Source organism: Lissotriton helveticus, chromosome 6 (assembly GCF_964261635.1).
Source record: "Lissotriton helveticus chromosome 6, aLisHel1.1, whole genome shotgun sequence".
Taxonomy (NCBI): Eukaryota; Metazoa; Chordata; class Amphibia; order Caudata; family Salamandridae; genus Lissotriton; species Lissotriton helveticus.
Window position 1 is genome coordinate 436,237,209 of NC_136067.1, and position 20,690 is coordinate 436,257,898.

The window sequence follows — 20,690 nt, forward strand, 5'->3', positions numbered from 1 at the left end:
CCTCTTAGTTAGGCTGAGTGCTCTGTGCCAAGTTACAAGTAACACTGGGCAAAGCACTACGCTACGCTCGCATAGTTTGCGAAGTTTCTGCTACTTTGCACTACGCGAATTGCACGTATCACAGTACAAACACGCGTAGCGTAGCATAGTGCAGCGGTCATTTTTTGCTTGCTCGCAGTCCTCAATGTCAAGCTGGCGACCGCGAGCAAGCAAAATGACATCCTGGAGAGACTCGTTCGCGATCAGCAACATCAAGTTGCTGATCGCGAGCGTGGAAAATAAACCTCCTGGCGAGATTCTCAAAGCGGGGAGGTCAGATTTCTCATTGCGAGTGGTCACGTATGCTCGCGACGAGAAACTACCAGTCCGCGTTGATAAAGCTGCTGCTCGAGTAAAAATCTACTCGAGTGGCAGAAAACTACAGCTCGCACTGTGCAAGATGCCGTTTTCAATGATTGCACAGTGCTGGATGCTTGTCCGCACTGTGCAATCATTGAAAATGGTATCTTGCACAGTGCGAACAGGCTACTACGCAGTTCGCGTAGTACTACATGTAGCTCGCATCGTGCGAGGTGCACTTCGCGTAGCTACGCGTAGCGCTACTTTGCGAACTACGCCCAGGGTTAGTTGCGAGAGGGTTAAGCACAGGTTAATGTAATTTTTGTTTGTGACTTCACGCTGACAAGGATTCCAATTTCTTCGCTTTTATCCCCATCTCTTGGGAGGCAGGTGGGTTGCATGTGAATCTAGAAAACTCTTCAGGCTTCAAAATGTCGCCTACATGTAAGTAACCATTTCATTTTGCAGTATTGAATCCTTTTGTGGATTCACATGCTGTGCGTCTGATTATCAAGTGGTGGTTGTTTCCTTCTGATGGATGGATTGAGATTTCGATGAGGTTGCAATTAGGTGCTGTAATTCTTTCTGTCCCACTTGTGCTTCCTTATTTGTCAACAGTAGTGTTTTGTGAAGCTGTAGGGATGACTAGGTTGTGGCCGTACAGATGTCGCCTGGTTGAATGTACCCTGGGGTGTGGGAGTAAGGCTTATCCCGCTTTTGTTTAGCGTGTATGGATAGTTTCAACTATCCAATGTGTGATTGTTTATTTAGATACTGGTGTACCTTGTTTGCCTTGGCAAAGGATATGAATAGTTGGTTTCTCTTGCGAATTTCTTTTGTGTCTTGTAGGTAGTACATGAGTGCTGTTCACACATCTAAAGTGTGAAGTGCCCTTTCGGTCTGTGACTTTGGGTCCTGAGAATGGCCGCTAGCTGAATATTTTGGATGATGTGTAATTGTGATACTACTTTTGGTAATAACTGTGGGTTTGTTCATAGCATATTCTTGTGGATTTGGAGGCATGGTTCCTGGATCGTGAGTCCCTGTACTTCGCTGGCTCTGCGAGAGACCTGATTGCTATTAGAAATGCAGTCTTTATGGTTAAACACTTCAACTCCATCTTGTGCATTGGCTCAAATGGTTCCGTCATCAATTGTTTGAATACAGTCTTCAGGTTCCACATTGGTGTTGGTGATGCCCTGAATGGCACATCTCTCTTTGGTTAATCCAGGAATATTTTCATTGCTGGTAGTGTGAAGAGCTTGTTCCCTGTTGCACTATGGCAACCACATGGCCGCTGTCCTGTAGCTGCAACAGTGTATGCACCTAGTCCACTTGGCTGTGTAGCACTTCCTAGAGCTTGTTTTTCTGTCTTCCATCAGGATTTCCATTGTCCTGGGTGCAGACGCAGGTGTCCGTATTCTGCGTATTCAGTAGCCACACTACTAGATTGAGTGTGGCCGGTTCTGGATGACACACTCCTCCGTTCTGCATGGCTAACAGGTTTGGTTGTTTTGTACTAGCCGCTGGGTGACTGGGACAAATTAGGTTTTGCAGCGTGAATCTTTCTGGATTCACTATGCTGTGCATATTCCGCAATCTGGTGGTTGGGTCCGGAATCGTAGTCTTTTTTCTCTTTTTTTTTTGTCGTAGCCCAGGTGGGCGTCGACGTCCCACCATTTGGTGTCCTTTCGGTGACGTCGGCGTGCTTCCGGCGGAAGCTACCACTCTTGGGCGCCATCTTTAGATTCTTTTTTCCGCCGTTGGGTCTGGATCGTCGCGTGAAGCTCCAGAAGTTTTGGAGGAGGAAAGAAGAAAATACAGCAGAAATTCACAGGTGAAGACCTAAGATCATCGACAGAAGAGGACCTTTAGTGAGGAGACGACGAAGAAAGGAGAGAACTTCGAAATCTTCGACCTCCTTAAAGGAATGCGCACACAGGGGGCCCCCTGAGCGCAGGGATGTACAAGACGCCGTTTAAATTCTGCAAGAACTGCCACCACAAGTTCGCACAGAAGGACCAGCATCCAGTCTGCAACCTCTGCCTGCCAATTGACCACGAAAGCAGAGACTGCAACGCCTGCTCCGTCTTTAAGCCGAAGACACTCCCAATTCGAGAAGGACAGAGGACGGCTCACCACACGATGCAGGGCAAGGGCCAAGCCCCGACGCTCTATGAACTTGGCCTCTCCACCGACGATGAGGACAACATCGCCGAAGGACCAGATGACTTCACGGTCGCTGAGACCGATAAGAGTACGCCTGATAAGGTAGGAGAGTCTACGACCCCGAAAACTCCCACAGGGCCTCGAAAACCTGAGGCAGACTTCCGAAAATCAGAGCACAGAGCCTCGAAAGGAGCACCGGCGCCGAGCAAATCGACGACCGAAGCTGCATCCTCCGAAAAAGAGCCCAGCGGATCCTCCGAGAAGGACTCCCGGAGGCAGAAGACCAGCGAAAAGCAAAGGTCATCGAAGCAAGCCCCCGAAAAAGGGCCTTCGACTTCGACTTCGACGTCGAAGGAAAAAGAGCCGAAGAAAGCTTCGACGTCGACGACGACGCCGAAAAGGGCGGCCGAAACGCTCGACGACGAACAGGCCGCAGAAATGCAGAGAAAAAAGAGAAGGCTCGAGGCCGAAATGGAGAACATCCTTCAGAGAAAGAAGGACTTCGAGGAAAAAATGAAAAGTTACAAGATTCCCCCGAAGCCGGCACCGACCGTCGCTGAGGTACAGCAGATCGAAGAGTTCGACATCGAAGAGCTGCCGAAAACTCCGGAACCTTCGGAACACGAAGAGGAGGAGGACCTCTACTACACAGAGGGGGATTACGGGGAACAGCAGTCAAGCTACGGTTCAGGTTCCTCGACGGCCCAAGACCAGGAATGGCAGGACATCGAGGCCGAAAACCCAGAGGAGGCAGTAGAAACATACCCCTCGAGGCCTTCGCCACCGGATGACATTGGGGCATACAATGAGGTGGTAAGAAAGGCGGCAACAGCTTATGGAATTAAGCTGGAAGAGGAGAAGGAAAAAGCAGACTTCCTGCTCGAGACACTGCTCCCCATACAGACAAGGAGCCAGTTCCTGCCCATGCTCAAGAGTATCACGGCACAGGGAAAGGAGGCCTTCAAGGAGCCGGCTACATGCAGATCTGTAACGCCGAGGACCGAGAAGAAGTACAAATTCTCCTCCGAAGACCCAGCTTACATCAAGGGTTCCGTCACAGCGGATTCTATCATCGCTGCAACGGCCAGGAAAAGGGCAAACGTCCCAACAACGTCCGGACCCCCACCTGACAAAGAAAGCAGGAGGATGGACCTAACGGGCAGGAAGATTGAGAGGAACGCTGCAACGCACTGGCGGATGGCGAATTCCAACGCCCTCCTGAATAGGCATCAATACCAGCACTGGGAGGAGATGGGACAGTTGCTGAAACACCTCCCGGAACAATACCGTGACAGAGGGGCACACCTGGTAGAGGAAGGGAAGAGCATCGCCAACTCATGCCTGAAGACAGCCTTGGACGGGGCAGAAACGTCCAGCAGACTGATGGCTATAGGCATCACTGAAAGAAGGCAAGCATGGCTCAGGATCTCAGGATTCAAGGCTGAAGTCCAGAACAACATCCTGAACACACCCTTCAGCGGTGAAACATTGTTCGGAGCCCCAGTTGATGATAAGCTCACCCAACTGAAGAAGGACAACGAGACGGCAAGGTCCATGGGAGCCCTGCAGTTCAGAGGGATGAGAAGGGGCACTCCGTCGCGGAGGCCGAACGGCAGAGGCGGAAGCCAGCGTGGAGATTCTCACCAGAGTTTCCAGCAGGGGCAACAGAGTGACAGCCAAGGCCACCAGGGGCAGCAGAGGCAAAACTGGAACTACCAAGGCAGGGGCCAGTCCTTTCGATCGAGAGGAAATGGACGGGGCCAGAGAAGAAGAGGTGGCGAACAGCCCCCCTCTAAGTGACTTCACACGAGAGAAGGTGCTCTACCACCCACACCCTCCGGGGGAGGAGCACGGGAAAACAAAGAGGAGAGGGCTACACGGACAAGACACAAAGGAACATGCAACTCCGGTAGGAGGAAGATTGAGATTTTTTCTCCAGGAGTGGAGAAAAATAACAACAGACAAGTGGATACTCAATATTATGCAGTTCGGGTACTGCATAGAGTTGGAAAAAAGGCCACCAAACAGAAAACCAAAGAAAAGACAGCACTCAGGAAGAGAGCTGCAACTATTGCAAGAGGAAGCCCAAGAACTCCTCCTCAAAGCGGCCATAGAACGGGTCCCCTTCAAAGAACGGAACATGGGAGTGTACTCAAACTACTTCCTAGTGCCAAAGGTGGACGAAAGCCTAAGACCCATCCTGGACCTACGGTTCCTGAACAAATACGTCAAAACTCAAAAATTCAAAATGACGTCCCTACAAGAGGTCATTCCTCAGTTAAAAGCAGGGGACTTCTTGTCTACCATAGACCTCAAAGATGCATACCTGCACATCCCTACGAACAAGCAGCACAAGCACATGCTAAGGTTCACTGTAAACAAGAATCACTACCAATTCACGACCCTAGCTTTCGGCCTAAAGTCCGCACCAAGGGTTTTCACCAAATGCCTTGCGGCAGTGGCCGCGCACCTAAGGAGAAAGGGGATACACGTGTACCCCTACCTCGACGACTGGCTGGTGAAGGCAAACTGCTACAGGACATGCAAAGAGCATGCAGAACAAGTGACAGGAACGCTAGCAAACCTGGGTTTCTCCATACACTGGGGCAAAAGCTCGATGGAACCAGAGCAGGTGAAGATCTTCCTGGGAGCCCAGATCGACACCATACAATGCAGAGTCTTACCGAGCGAAAAGAGAACGCTCAGCCTACTGAGGGAGAAACGTCACTACCAGAAGGGGCGATCTCTGACAGTGAGGACTGTGAGCAAGATCTTGGGGATGATGGCATCATGCATCCATCTGGTCCCCATTGCACGCCTACAAATGAGACCACTCCAAGAGTGGCTGCAACAACAATGGTCACAAGCTACAGGAAGTTGGGAGGATCTAGTGGTTGTAACGCACAGGGTGCAGGAAGAGATAAGGTGGTGGACCAGGGAGAGAATAACGGAAGGGAAACCTCTAACACCACCGGACCCAACGGTGACCATCACCACAGACGCATCACAGAAGGGGTGGGGCGCACACATGAACAAACTCAGAGTGAGGGGTCTGTGGAGCCCTACAGATGCAGTCAGGCACATCAACTACCTGGAACTGAAAACTGTGTTGCTAGCCCTCAAGGCCTTTCAGAAACACCTACACAACCGGAAGGTGCTAATACAAACGGACAACACCACAACGATGTTTTACATAAACAAACAGGGGGGAACTCAATCGTTCCTGCTGTCAAACTTGGCACAAGAGATCTGGAAATGGGCCATACCACTAAAAATAGACCTGCTAGCCATACACCTGCCAGGGAAGGACAATGTGGAAGCGGATTGGCTCAGCAGGCAGACTTCAGCATCCCACGAGTGGGAACTCAACAGTCAGGAAACAGAGAGTCTGTTCAGGAAGTGGGGCACCCCAACAATAGACTTATTTGCAACACACCGGAATGCAAAATGCCAATACTTTGCATCCAGGCAACCAGAGACACGGTCCCAGGGGAATGCCCTATGGATAAGCTGGTCAAAAACATTTGCCTACGCTTTTCCCCCGATACCACTGATCCCCAGGGTACTCAACAAATGCATGAAGAGCAACATGACGCTCATCCTTGTGGCACCACAATGGGCCAGACAGACGTGGTATTCTCAGATAATGGAGATGGCGCAGGGGCCTCCCCACAGGTTCTCAAAAAGAAGAGACCTACTCTCCATGGAAAACGGAGGAATCCTACACCCAGAGCTAGAGAGCCTCAACCTCTCAGCCTGGCTCCTGAGGACTTAGAATTTGCACACCTGAAACTACCAGAGAGCACCCTGCGGGTGCTGCGCGAGGCAAGAAGGCCCAGCACACGCAAGTGCTATGGGGAAAGTGGAAAAGATTCACTCAATGGTGTTGCAAGAAAAAACTCCAAAGGAGACTGACCAAGGAGTCCACGGTGCTAAGGTACCTCACACACCTAATCAAGGCAAAGCTAAGCTCATCCTCACTGAGAGTGCACCTAGCAGCGATTGTGGCATACACAAGAGGAGAAACAGGGAGAAGCTTCTTCACATCTCAAGTCGTGAAAAGATTCCTGGAAGGGGCTAAAAGAATAGCGCCGCCAAAGAGAATGCCGCCACCGGCCTGGAACTTAAACATGGTACTGACGGAGCTCATGAAGCACCCTTCGAACCCATCCACAAAGCATCACTGCAAATGTTGACAATGAAGACGGCCTTCCTGGTGGCGATCACCTCACTACGAAGGGTGAGCGAACTGCAGGCACTCACACTGCAGGAACCCTACATCCAGATACACAGTGACAGGGTCGTGATGAGAACTGACCCACACTTCATGCCAAAGGTGGTGTCAAGGTTCCACATGAATCAGAGTATTCAGATCCCTAGCTTCTTCCAAAACCCCACTACAAGCGCAGAGAGGTCGCTCCACACCCTAGACGCAAGAAGGGCTGTGATGCACTACATTGAAAGAACGAAGGGCCACAGGAAGACGAAACAGTTCTTCGTGTCCTTCGCTAACAGTCACATGGGCAAACCAGTTACGAAAAACACCATAGCCCGATGGATCGCACAGACAATTCAGTTCTGCCACAAGCAAGCTGGCCAGGAGCTAACAGGAGGGGCACGAGCCCACTCCACCAGGAAGAAAGGAGCAACAATTGCCTTCCTGGCCAACACACCAAGACAGGACATATGCGTGGCGGCAACATGGGCTTCAGTACACACTTTCACGAAGCACTACTGCGTGGATGTTCAGATGAACAAGGAAGCACAAGTGGGACAAAAAGTGCTTCAACATATTTTTAGCAATCAACGCTCATCTTCCACCCAACCGCTACAAAAGTAACGAAAACCGCTACAAAATCTATGCACAGCATAGTGAATCCAGAAAGATTCACGCTGCAAAACGAATAGTTTCTTACCTGTCGGTGTAGTTTTGCAGCTTGAAGATCTTTCTGGATTCACTAGCGAACCCACCCGCCTCCGCCAGAAAGATGAGGCTGGAAAAGAGGGTGGAAAAACATGGAAAAGAAAGCAAGTTGGAACAATTACAAAATACGTGGAAACACTAACGTTGAAAAAAAACCAAAAAAAAACGATTAACATACATAGCCATGGATTCACTACAAAGACAAACAAGGAAAAGAGACAGAAAAAAGAATCCGAAGATGGCGCCCAAGAGTGGTAGCTTCCGCCGGAAGCACGCCGACGTCACCGAAAGGACACCAAATGGTGGGACGTCGACGCCCACCTGGGCTACGACAAAAAAAAAAAAAAAAGAGAAAAAAGACTACGATTCCGGACCCAACCACCAGATTGCGGAATATGCACAGCATAGTGAATCCAGAAAGATCTTCAAGCTGCAAAACTACACCGACAGGTAAGAAACTATTCGTTTTCTGCTGATATACCTCTTGATGAATGTGTGACTATAGAGGAGGCCTCCATCACGCCGATCAGGAAGCTCTAGTTCCCTAGAGTTGTGGAAACGATGATTACCTGGGTTGCCAAGGTAGGATTCTTGCTTTGATAACTCTGCACTTCACACTTGCTCACTTAGTGCAATGAGTAGAGATAGGCATTTCCCTTGGCACTCTCATATGCTCCTGACCCGTATTGGCATATTTGTAGGCAGAAACATGGATGTGTCATTGTACCTACATACCATCCCCCTTGCTGGTTTTATCTGTACGTATGGTGCACACTATTAAAGCAATTACCCTTGTTTTACCTTAAGGTATTTTTAGGTTATCTGGATCCCTTTTAGTCCAGTTAGCTTTTATCATGAGCTCCCTTTGAATGAGGTTAAGTCTTTCCTGGTAGTACCATCTTACCAGGGTAGGATGAAGTTGCTGATAATAAATCATGTTGCAACTAGTGGGTGAGACCTCCTCATCCATTCTAATTGGCACTGTAGGATCACAATATTTCCCCTTGTGATCCCAAGTGGTTTCTTTTAGGACCATTTTCATAACTTGATACGGTCCAAAATTGGCCTTTTACTGTTGACCGTTGTACTCTGATGTATTTACCTTTATTATTGTAGAGGGTGTGCGGTGGCGTACCTCAACCTCTTTCTTTGTTGGGGGTCTTTGTAATATTGACCCTTTAAAACTATTGGATGTTCTTTTGTTCATTTTGTCTTTGGCCCAGCAAGGCCATGCAGTGGTAACTTAAAGGTTGAATTGAAGAGTTGTTTTGGTCTATCTTCCCAAACTGTAATTTGACTATTGAAGATCTGTATAATCCATTAGTTCACTGTTGACAATGATCCTAAAAGAAGAGACACTCTGGTAGGTGGTGCTTAATTTGAACTGGTGGTTGCTGGTGAGGGCCACTGTCACTCCTTTTTGGGGACCTGCATGTATTTTTCCTTATTAGAACATTGGAATGTTTGGAGCTCCATTGAAAACAATGGAGTAGCTCTGGGCTTATAATGGCTGGTATAAGCCTGGAGCTCCAACATTCCAATGTTTCTTTGTTCACAGCTCTTTCTGTGAACAAAGGCTTCAGGGAGTCTGGGGGAATTCCAATCCCCTCACGCTTCCAAAAGGCTTTGTTTTTTTGTTAGAACATTCTGTCCTCTAATGACAGAATGTTCTAATAGCCTTATAGCCCTTCGTAGATGGGCTATACCGCTATTAAAGTCCCTCTCCCTTGTTAAAGGCCCTCGCCTTCGGCTCGGGGCCTTTAACGCTGGAGAGGGCCTTTAATAGCCGGTATAGCCCTCTACGGCGGGCTATAAGGCTATATTAGAACATTGGAATGTTGGGAGCTCAATTGAAAACAATGGAGTGCTCTGGGCTTATAATGGCTGATATAAGCCTGGAGCACCAACATTCCAATGTTTCTTTGTTCACAGCTCTGGCTGTGAACAAAGGCTTCAGGGAACCTGAGGTGATTCCAATCCCCTCACGCTCCCAAAAGGCTTTGTTTTTTTGTTAGAACATTCTGTCCTCTAGTGACAGAATGTTCTAATAGCCTTATAGCCCTTCGTAGATGGGCTATACCGCTATTAAAGTCCCTCTCCCTTGTTAAAGGCCCTCGCCTTCGGCTCGGGGCCTTTAATGCTGGAGAGGGCCTTTAATAGCCGGTATAGCCCTCTACGGCGGGCTATAAGGCTATATTGAATATTTCCTGAGAGCATGAGAGGGAAAACACATGAAGGGAAAAGGAGGAAGAGAAAGACGGAAATTCTGTTACAAAGGGTGAATACAGGAACCAGCAAGAGTAGTGGATTCAAGAGGCATGAGGGGGATTGAAGAATGCACAGAGCTGGTATTTGGGGGCATTGACATTTAATAGCACCAGATGCAGCCTGAGCAGAGTATTGGCCACCGGCTTTCTTTACTTTACAAATTAAGCACTGGCTAGGCCAAACAGGTAGCCATCAAGGAAATAATTCATGAAGCATCATATAAAGTTGCTCAATCAAAATAAAGAATTTAAATATTTTGGTTTTGTTTGCAGGCTTCTAAACAACAATCAGATCAAAAGGATACCTGCTGGTGCATTCGAAGACCTTGAAAATCTAAAATATCTGTAAGTAAATTAATTTTTTTGTCTTTCTGTTGTAATTTACACATCGCACACGCTTCATTGGAATCGGATATACCTAAAGTTGACAACAGATCGCACTGAGAAATTAAGAGGTAAATGATGTAAACTTTGCAGAAACATATGTGTGATCAGAGACGTGTTCTAGTCCACGCTCATAAGGTATATTTGGGAACGAAGCACCCTGGCATAAGGATTTTGTAATGACCGCAAGATACAAATGATTTTAGTTATGACAATCCACAGTCTAAACAGATACCTATAAAAAGGCAAGTAAAAGGAAATACCATTAAAGAAACAAGCATTTACAATGCAACGGTTTCGCCTTTGTAAAAGTTAGAGATATTGGCATTGTAAATGACAATTTATTTTATTTATGTGTTGGTTTTGAAAACAGATAAATTAATGGTATTGTCATTTAGAATGCCAATAGCTTAATCTCTCGCAAATGGACGATACCTTACACGTATTGTTTCTAAGCACTGTATTAAAGGTAGAACGATAACAACACATTTCACGAGCACTTAGATACATTTGATATATTGAAAACGGTTGCTAACCCAACCCAACACCCATCTTGCTACAACCCGTATGTTGAGCTCTTCGAACAGCAAATATAAATTATATAGCTGCAGTACACATTCAAAACTCGGACACACCAAATTAATACCAGTCTTCCACTGGAACACCTTCCCCAAAGATTTGTTTAGTTTACTATTCCTTCTCACTTTCAAGACAGAACTGAAGGCCAATGTGTTCAGTTTCAAAATACCCTAGGCACCGCTCCACAGCTATGGGTCTTGCTTAAAGCGCACCTGATATTATTTTGCCCACAAAATCAGCAATTGCCTAAATGTAATGTAAATGTATTGTTTCATTCACCAATCATGCTCACTACTGTCGCATGTGACAATGTTATCACAGTGCCAACAATCCAATATACCTAATTTGTGGTAGAAATAATTCATCAAGAAATACAGACACATGGGTATAAGTCCCCCACAGAGAGGGCATAAAAGTATGATTTACCACATGGATTCAGACATTCTATTGCACGCTGCTTTGGAGAGCCAGAATTTCGGCACATATTTGCGAAAAACATTTTTTCTCACTACTACATTGCTCTTGAAAGTTTTTGGGGTCTAGTTTGTATCCTACTTTTCTTTTCTATAAGCAACCTTAAGGCAGCTGCAGTAAAGAATGCTGCTCTCAGCAATACAGGATGTAGAAATCCTGCTGGAAAAAAACACAATGATGTTATTTTTTCCCCCGGCTTGTCCTTCTGTGTCTGTCTAAGTGTAAACCATTCCCTTATCAGCGTCAGATGGAATGAATGACTAAATTCATGAAGGACACAGCAGCATAAGTGGTCTGGTGTATCGCTTGTTTTGCATCGTCCTCGGTTATAAACAAACTTTCCAGAGACAAGCTCAGATATCTGACCAATTTGGTTCAATAAAGAAATTAAAACACAGGCACATTTAACTCTAAACAGCATCTTACAATGTGTTATTGGCCTAAATTTTCAACCCTGAAGTGGTCCGTCCACCCAAAAAAAATCAAAAGAGACGACATGGAAACTTATATACGAAGTACCTGAAATACGTTCACGCTCTATGGCCCCTGAACATCACCGTCCCAGAGAGGTGGAAGGTATGCAGGCTAGGCGCTCTGATGGGCCATGAGGAGACCAAAACGTCTGGCACAATACTGGACAGACTGGCTTTTCTTCTACTGCCGTGTTGGACCTGCGGTCCACATAACAGTGCAATAGCGCCGTACAAACGCCCCCCCCCCCCATAAAAAAAAAACACCGTCATAATGTTGGCTGTCCTTCCCCTGGATCCCTAATCCGTTTATTTATGTTTTGGAGCTGAATACAATCTGCCTCAACCAATCACCGCACAGCTAGTTCAGATATTGGTTGGAAGGCCTACACACAATTGTACACAATATTGGTCCGAAAAGAAGAAATAGAAGTTCAACTATGGTCATCTCCTGTGTTAAAATTTGAGGTATGACTTGGAAACAAATTAAAAAAAACACACACAATTCTTACTCTTTGTGCCATACAGACAGCAAGAATCTTAGCAACAAAACACACACAATGAGCCCTGAAAAAGTTTCGATGCGAGGAATGAAACACATTGGCTACATTTATGATGTTTTGGAAGAAAAGTGTAAATGCTACTTTTATAGAAAATCGGTTGCTGTAAAGGGCTGTTACCATACAACCTGAGACAATATTTAACAAGATGTTATTCCAGAAACAAATTTTTGGCAACGACATGCTTTCTGGCACAATAATATGCTTCTGTGATACTCCAAAAGCAATACAGTGTGCTTCGCTCACTTCCTGGATATGCCCCCAAATCAAGGCATGCATTTTCACCCACTCCTGCTTTATCAGCAAACATCTTCTGGCATGCATATTGTGAATATAGAGTTAACACGTGTGGTGGTAAGCTTAAAACTACAAGTCTCATTTGAACTGATACTGTCGGCTGACAAGTCAGCCCTGCTCTAAAGTCACAAACATATCAAGGGGCAAGTTGCCAGCTTTGTTTCAATGACTGAGAACTGCGAATCAGCCTCTCGTTACTCTTTCCTCTAGGCCAAGTGGGTTGCCAGCATGCAAAACTGTCTTTCTGTTGAAGGCCCAGCACGAGCCACTCACCGTTGTAGAGGATGGTAACCATGCAGGGCGCCCAGCACATGTAGAACACGATGACGACCGGCACGAGGACGCACGAGGCGTCGTCGTCGTGCGCCCCCAGCTTCTGGCTCTGGCGGCGCGCGGCCAGCCAGAGGCGCAGGTTGGCGAAGGTGACGATGGCCGAGCAGGGGAAGAAGATGACGGCCGTCAGCAGCAGCGAGTAGGTCACATTACTGGCGTAGTCCGGGTTGCAGATGAGCGAGGCCCGCGAAAAGTAGACCCGTACCACCGAGCCGCCGGGGATAGCGATGGGGAAGAGGAATGCCGGCGGCAGCAGCCAGGCGGCGGCGATGAGCAGCTGCACCCGCCGCCGGCTCATGACGCGCCTGTAGTGTAGCGGGAAGAAGACGGCCACGTAGCGCTCCAGGCTGATGGTGGCCAGAGAATAGATGGACGAGGCGAAGATGCTGGAGTTCAGAAAGGCCACAATGTGACAGTAGGGTCCGAGCGGGCCTTCGTCCGGCCCTCCGGCGTCGGGCTCCAGTGCCAGGCTGCCGTACAGGTTGAGGGGCAGTGCCAGCGCCGCGTCGGTGCCTGTCAGCAAAATGAGGATGTAGCGGCAATTGCGCGACCAGCCCGACACGGACGAGGCGATGACCATCAGCACGAAGGTGTTGCCCACGATGATGAGGCCGCCCAGGGCCGTGATGATGCCGATCTTAGCCATGCGGCTGCCGTGCCACCAGCCCTGGGCCCCGGAAACCGCCAGCAGCTCCTCCTGCTGCGAGGGGGGCCCCGAGCTCAGGTTCTGGATTGCAGCCGAGGCGTTTAGCAGAAACGGCAGTAGGGAAATCATGATTTGGGGGTGGCTCGGGATGTTCTTGCTTGCCCCCGATGCCTCAAGCACGAGGGTTTCTTCCATGCTGTTGATCTGACGTCCCACCCTTGCAGTGTCCATAAAGTCATTCGGATCGGCTTAGTCTTTAGCAGATAGTGGGATGTTGTTATCTTTGTTCCAAAAGAATGCCTTAAACTACACCTCGCATGAGATGTTTAATAATTTACGCATAAATGCAGTTCTACGTTTTTCTTAGCTATTTTCGGGTATGCGGTGAAGGGGCCTTTAGTATTTCCGACCTAACTGATTAACAACTTTGCATTAACAAAATCAGGTTGACTTCCACCCGGAGGGCGCCTGGTTAAGCGGGAGTTGTAATGAAGGCGGGACTTTTGGGTTTGAGTCGAATGAGCCACCTGCTGCCGCAGGAGGGGACTGTTCTGAAAGTGATCGCGCCCTTTGACGGAGGAAGTGGGTGTTACCACGTTAAACAAGTCAGGTCCCGGGCCGGCAGCCAATCACAGCGCGGCCCAGGAATGACGTCAGGGGGGTGTCCCGGGCCGGCAGCCAATCACAGCGCGGCCCGGGGAATGACGTCACGGGGTGTCCCGGGCCGGCAGCCAATGACAGCGCGGCCCAGGACAAAGGGGCGGGGCTTACAAAAACATCGCGAAACGCCCCCGAATCGCGTCCGGGATTGACGGACAGAGCCGTCTCCCAATGGCTAGCCTCCATTTATGGAGCTAGCCAATGGGAGCAGGGGGCGAGTCCCTGTTCCCCACTGTAAGACATAAGGTTTTCCTAGTGCATGCGTACTTCGTACGCATTTTGCTAGGCAAAACCTAAAAAATTGAAGAATTATAAATTGAAGAACAATGAGTGAAATGTAAACAGGTATTGGCAATATTGAGCTATTGGCTTTATTAGTTTTTATTTCTTTTGAATGATTTTTCGTAAACTATAACAAAAACCATTCTAAGGTGGCGTCTGTTAATGCACGTGTGTAGGATGCATGGGCAGCCATCTTTGAATTGTTTTTGGTGTACGTTTCTAAAAACCGTACAATGATGGCCACTCGTGCAAGCATGTGTGTGTATTCACAACCATTCTTATTGGAATGGTTTTGTAACACCATTTTTAAAGATTGCTGCTGTTTTTCCTGCCTGCACGAGATTCGATGCACCACATTCTCAAGCGAGGGACCAGTAGCAGTGTCTGGAAAGCTGCATGCCCTCAACAAAAAACAAATGAAAAAAATGGAAAAAAAAAACAAAAAGATGCTTAATAGAAAGCTATATTGGCCTACCAGTCCCTTGTACTTAAGGGGGCTACTTTTGAAGCAGCTGTGTATTATGGTCACAATGCAATCACTCACATTTAAGGAAACCAGTGGCTGAAGCATACTGAGTCCATACCCTAGGCTTGCACCTAATCACTCATGGCGTTAGGGTTGGGAACATGAATGTTCACAAGTATATGGCGGGGAGGTGGCTATAGGGAAAACATTAACAAACTCCTAAATTGCAGGGTATTCACATGCTTTAATAATGTTTTTCATTGAGGCATGAATATGCTCCCATGAAAAGTGTGTACAACGCCTAGAGGAAGTCCCCCAAACACCCTACATTTCATGTGGCTGTAGAGGAAACGGATTTCTTTAAAGGGAAGAATATTTTCTGGGAGGAGAGAAACTTTTTCAAGTGCAAAAGCACATTTCTAGCACATTTTCTTATAGGACTCAAATTCACTGTTTTGTAGCCAGTCCGTAGGAGGAAGGGTAATCCTTCAGGGGAGTGCATGAAAACATAAAGCATGAAGAGATTTCCATGCAAACATTTTGTGGACTTTTGTCTGAAACTTACAGGAATCGTTGAGGGGAGTCTCCGATGAATGCATTTCTGACCTCTGACTCTTCATTTTTGTGTGATATATACCTGTTGAAGTAGAGGGTATTCTAGGTGAACACGGTGACTAGTTACTGAGATGGGGTTTTCTTTTTCTTTTCTTTTTAAAATTTTCGAAAAATTAAAAAAGAATTAAAATGAGAGGGCGAGTATGAGTAGGACAATACCTGCATTATATGAAGGGTTGTTGGTGAAGGAGAAAGTATACTCCTATTCCCACTCAGAAAGTGGAGAGAGATTTGATTTCCCACGTAGATCAGGTCTTGTTGTTGAATGTATTTTATTTATACAAACTTAATTGCCTGTGGTCCTGGTCTGTAATTGGCCTATACTCTTGGATAGCAGGTGGAAAATGTGGAAAGGTAAAACCTCCTGGAGGAGCAGCTGTCTCCTATAAATGAATTCAACATTGTGCCCTACGACTAGAACAACCGTGTGCAAGTATAATTTGACACTCCTTTCTCACAGCACTCTGCCATTTGAAAGGGGAGAAGAAAAGCGCATTTAAAAAATGGTTTAGAAATTGATCTGGTGTTTATCACCCCTAGAGGTGGACGAATGTACAGTGTCTTAAGAGTCGCTTGCATAGAGTGTCGTGCGAGGGCTGGGACACACACATGATGAACTGTGCCAAGGGCATGGAGACCGCTGCAATGCACAGACCATTGATGGAGTCAGTTTGGCGTTGTTTGTGTTTCATAACACAAAGCCTTTAGCAGTAAACGCGGGATAGGAAGAGATTTATGTCAGTCCTTGCGCTAACCGATTTTTGGAGAATGGAGAGGCAGTGTATTCCCACACTTGCACTTGTATCTAAAAAGTGACATAATCCCACATTTAAGACTGAGTTTCTATTAATAGGGACCGATGTATGGCTGTGGATAAATAGAGAACAGTATTGCTCATTTAAAGTTGGTGAAACCGACATTGAAAATGAGAAACGGGTAAAAACAGTAGGATTTTTTTTTTACATCTGTTTTTCCATTGGGTAGCCACACCAATACATGTCATTACGTCCTTAAATTACCACTAACACTTTTATGTAGACTGCACTTTCTTTCTAGGTCGAGTAATTTATTACTCAAAACTATTGTGTTAGAACAAACTCTCTTGACCAAGCGGATTTCTCACAATGCATGTTGTGTACTGGAGCGTGAAGGTTCCCCAGGCGCGTGCTTGGCCTCACTCACACCCCATATGCCTGCTCCCCCTCCCCCACCCCCCCACGCCTCGCACCAGACTTCATTGGAATGCGCTCCGTGCATTCTCCCCTCCCTTTCAGCCCATCCCTTTGAAGTCTGCTCGCATTTCCCTCCTCCCCCTTCTGGATCCTTGGCTCCTCGGCATTCCTCCTCCCTTCTCGCCCACATTTTCGTTTCGCCGCTATTGCTGCCGCTAATGCTTGTTTTAAAAACAAATGCTTCAATTGACATAGATGCAGCTACGTGCTGCAGTCCATGTGGTGCCCTCCCCCACCATTACCTCATGTGTGATTGCGTTTGCGATCCACTACTTATATCTTGTAACTTCCTTGGGCTGTCCCTGCCGCTCATCAGTGCCTGTTTGTTTGTTTAAGGACACTGCGCACACTTACAATGGCGCCTGCCACACGTACCCCCCTCCGGCCCCGGGCGTCGTGCTTTAAGTTACCGAACGGCATCCGTTTTTACAATAACATGAGAGTACAATTAACAATGGCGGCAACCGCAAACAGTCCCCTCCTGTTGCAATTTGATATAAGTGAATTTTTATGGCGGCCCCCGCACACAGCTCCTTCCTGCCGCGCTTTAATAGAAGTGCATTATTATTACATTTACAGAAATCAAAGCACTGCGGGAGTGAAGGCACTGGGAAGGGGTTAACATTTTTATAGATAGTGAGGGAGACTTGTTACTATTATCCCTCCATGAAGCCCTCAGCTTGCAGCACCATGCACCCTCTCGGCAGCAGGAAAGGTTCCTCCGAGCCTCAGTCAATGCTAAAGCAACCAGCACCTGCTGCATCGCAACAGGAAAACACTCAGCTCAGCTGGAACCATATGCATCTCTGGTTCCGTTTCGTTTACACTTCTGAATTAACTCACCGGGTAAATGTTTTTTTCACCTTCCATGCTTGGAAATATGTTCATGCTTTTCACAGGGAACTGGAACCTGTGCTTTTTAAAACAGGTTGTTTCTTTTGCTTTTTAACTACAATGGTAAAGAAATGATGGGTACAGTTTTCATTTTCATAAGTTCATGATGAGTATAGATGAATGTGTGTTAGTGAGATTGAATAGGCCGAACGCATAATGATATACATCAATGTATGCAGAGTTTTTTTTTTAGTAATTCAGGAGAAAAAAGGTGCACTGCTCTATCTACCCGGACCCGGACAATGACCTACTGCTGGTTCAATGATAGAGCACACCCGCTTCTAGAACCACGGATTACCCTCAGTTCTACTTACAGCTGCTAACAGCTTTCTACGCGTGGGCCATCCTACATGATATCTTTCACACAGAGCCTCAGCGTATCCGCTGAAGTTCTATTCAAATGAGGGATCTCGGCATATGAATTTCTATGACCTTATACAATCACGTTTTGACTTTCAGTCTTTCTTTTGAACTTTGACGTCAGAAAGATTGTGCTGACCTCATATTGTTTCTCCAGATTACGACAGACTTTGGTTTTACTATTATGGATTCTCTTGGATATATTCATTATTAGCCTTAGCAACAGAGACGGGTGATCTTATCACCGAGATTTAGGAGGACGGCATTGCTTGCTTTAAGGTTTTCTTGTGATGGAGTGTAGTTTTTAATTTTAAAGCAATATCCGAAGGCTGAACAAAGAATAGCTGTGCAGTTCCTTGCATCAAGATGTTTTTAGCAAGCACTGGAATTCTCACCCTCACACCCCCTCACACCCACACCCTCACACCCCCTCACCCTCACACCCCCTCAACCTCACACCCCCTCAACCTCACCACCTCACCCTCACACCCTCACACCCCCTCACCCTCACACCCCCTCACCCTCACACCCCCTCACCCTCACACCCCCTCACCCTCACACCCCCTCACCCTCACTCACCCTCACTCACCCTCACTCACCCTCACACACCCTCACACACCCTCACACACCCTCACACACCCTCACTCACCTCATCTCCTCACTCACTCCCTCACTCACCTTCACACCCATTCACACTCACACCCCCTCAAACCCCCTCACCTCCTCACCCTCACCCCCTCGCCCCCCACCCCCCTCACCCTCACACACCCCAGTCACCTTCACCCTCACACCACCCTCTCCCCCCTCAACCCTCCTCAACCCTCCTCACCCTCACACACCCTCACCCTCACCCCCCTCACCCTCACACCCCCTCGCCCTCCCTCACTCACACCCCCTCACCCTCACTCACCCTCACCCTCACCAGCATAGCATAACAAAGCATAGCATAACAAAACATAGAATAGCATAACAAAACATAGCATAGCATGCATAGCATAACAAAAAAAATCATAGGATAGCAAAACATAGCATAGCATAACAAATCACAACCAAACATAGCATACATAAAACCTAGCATTGCAAAGCATAGCAAAACATAGCATAGCATAACAAAACACAACAAAACATAGCATAACATAACAAAACAAAGCTTAGCATAGCATAACAAAGCATAGCATAACAAAGCATAGCATAACAAAACATAGCATAACAAAACATAGCATAACAAAACATAGCATAGCAAAACACAACAAAACATAGCATAGCATAACAAAACATAGCATAGCATAACAAAGCATAGGTGTCATGCCTCGAGAATCCCGTCGTACTGCCCCTTTTAGAGACAACATTATAAAAGTCCCCTGAGACCTAGGAGCGACGCTTTACGTTCTTGCGTCGAGCTCCGCAGTGTTCTCTGTTCCGTCTTGCTCTATTGTGCCTGACTTCCTGTTTGTATTTCCGGATCCCGATAGTAGTTGGAAGTCCTCCGTTCTGTCGTCCATTGGCAGTCTTCTGTGCTTCCAATTATTTGTCCAGTTACTTGTGCATTGTACTGCACATTACCGTAGTGCTGGCTCCGCCCGATGGCCGGGCTTGTTCTCCGCCGTCCGGCCGGGCTGTAATTCCCTTCCTCCACTCCTTTGCTTGCTGGCTCCGCCCGACGGCCGGGCTTGTTCTCCGCCGTCCGGCCGGGCTGTATTTCCCTACCTCCACTCCTTCGTTTGCTGGCTCCGCCCGACGGCCGGGCTTGTTCTCCGCCGTCCGGCCGGGCTATTATTCCCATCCTCTATCCCGGTGCTCACCTGCTCCGCCCGACGGCGGGGCTTGGTCTCCGCCGTCTGGCCGAGCGCAGGGTGAACATTTTTAGGTATTTAGGTTTCTTTTGTTGTCTTGAGCAGACCACCCGGCGGTCGGGCTTTGTCTCCGCCATCCGGTGGTTTCCCCATTTATCATTTCCATCATTTCCCCATTTTTGGCTGTAATCAGCTGGCCCTTCAAGTGGTGGTTCCTGGCCAGCCTCTCAGGTGTGTTTGAGCATACTTGCGTGGACTCGAGTGGGGCACAGACCTTCTACTTCTCAACCCAGAATCACGGTAACAGCGCTGTGCGCTACACATATGTTTTTTGATCATTATATATGTACATTGAGTCCTAAACGTTATCTATTTTGCATCATAGGCTTCCAGACAAAACAGTGGAGTTAGTATTGAAGTATGGTCCTGTTCCATTCGACTTAGGCAAGAGTCTAAGAGCCTCCTACAGAATCAAGTGTGAGCTTTGCATTATAGGACATTCTTACTCATGTTCTTAGGGGTTTCAAGGGAGTTACTATTGTTATGTTATTCTCCAGCTGTTAGTTCGAGTCAAGACATACAATCACTACACATCCGTTCTGCGGCTTAGCCTGAATCATTCATGGTATGTAGAGATTGTGTACAGAAAGTATAAGTTTATATTTGCATGATACTGTGATTAGAAAGCTTGTATCTTTCTTTCAGCCCCACGTCCACCTGAAGTTCTTGCAGTGTTCACGCTTCTTCACACAGAAGATTACAGTCAAGCTATTTTTCTTCCCCCACCTTTCCTTGTTTTGTCTCCCTGTTTTCCACTGGCGAGCCTCTCGTTACTCTAGTGTTTGATAGAGTCGGAAGGCCGTAGGGGAAGGCTGAGGAATTATCTTCAGATTCCTGACGCTTCTGCGGAACCTGCCTGGAAATCATTACGGAAGGATAGCAAAAC

At 47.4% G+C, this 20,690-nt stretch overlaps 2 protein-coding genes across 3 annotated transcripts in view; one reads left to right on the forward strand and one right to left on the reverse strand.

Annotated features, from left to right (window-relative positions):
- The window catches only part of PXDN (peroxidasin), a 740,799-nt gene that overhangs the window by 203,036 nt on the left and 517,073 nt on the right, over positions 1–20,690 (forward strand). For both annotated transcript variants that reach the window (XM_078647879.1, XM_078647880.1), the window contains exon 3: positions 9,973–10,044. In XM_078647879.1, coding sequence (XP_078504005.1) covers positions 9,973–10,044 — 72 coding nt within the window. The remainder of the gene's footprint in view (positions 1–9,972; positions 10,045–20,690) is intronic.
- On the reverse strand, positions 12,600–13,882 carry LOC144761263 (D(4) dopamine receptor-like). The gene has a single exon (XM_078646714.1). The coding sequence runs from the start codon at positions 13,671–13,673 to the stop codon at positions 12,600–12,602; it is 1,074 nt and encodes a 357-aa protein (XP_078502840.1). The 5' UTR covers positions 13,674–13,882.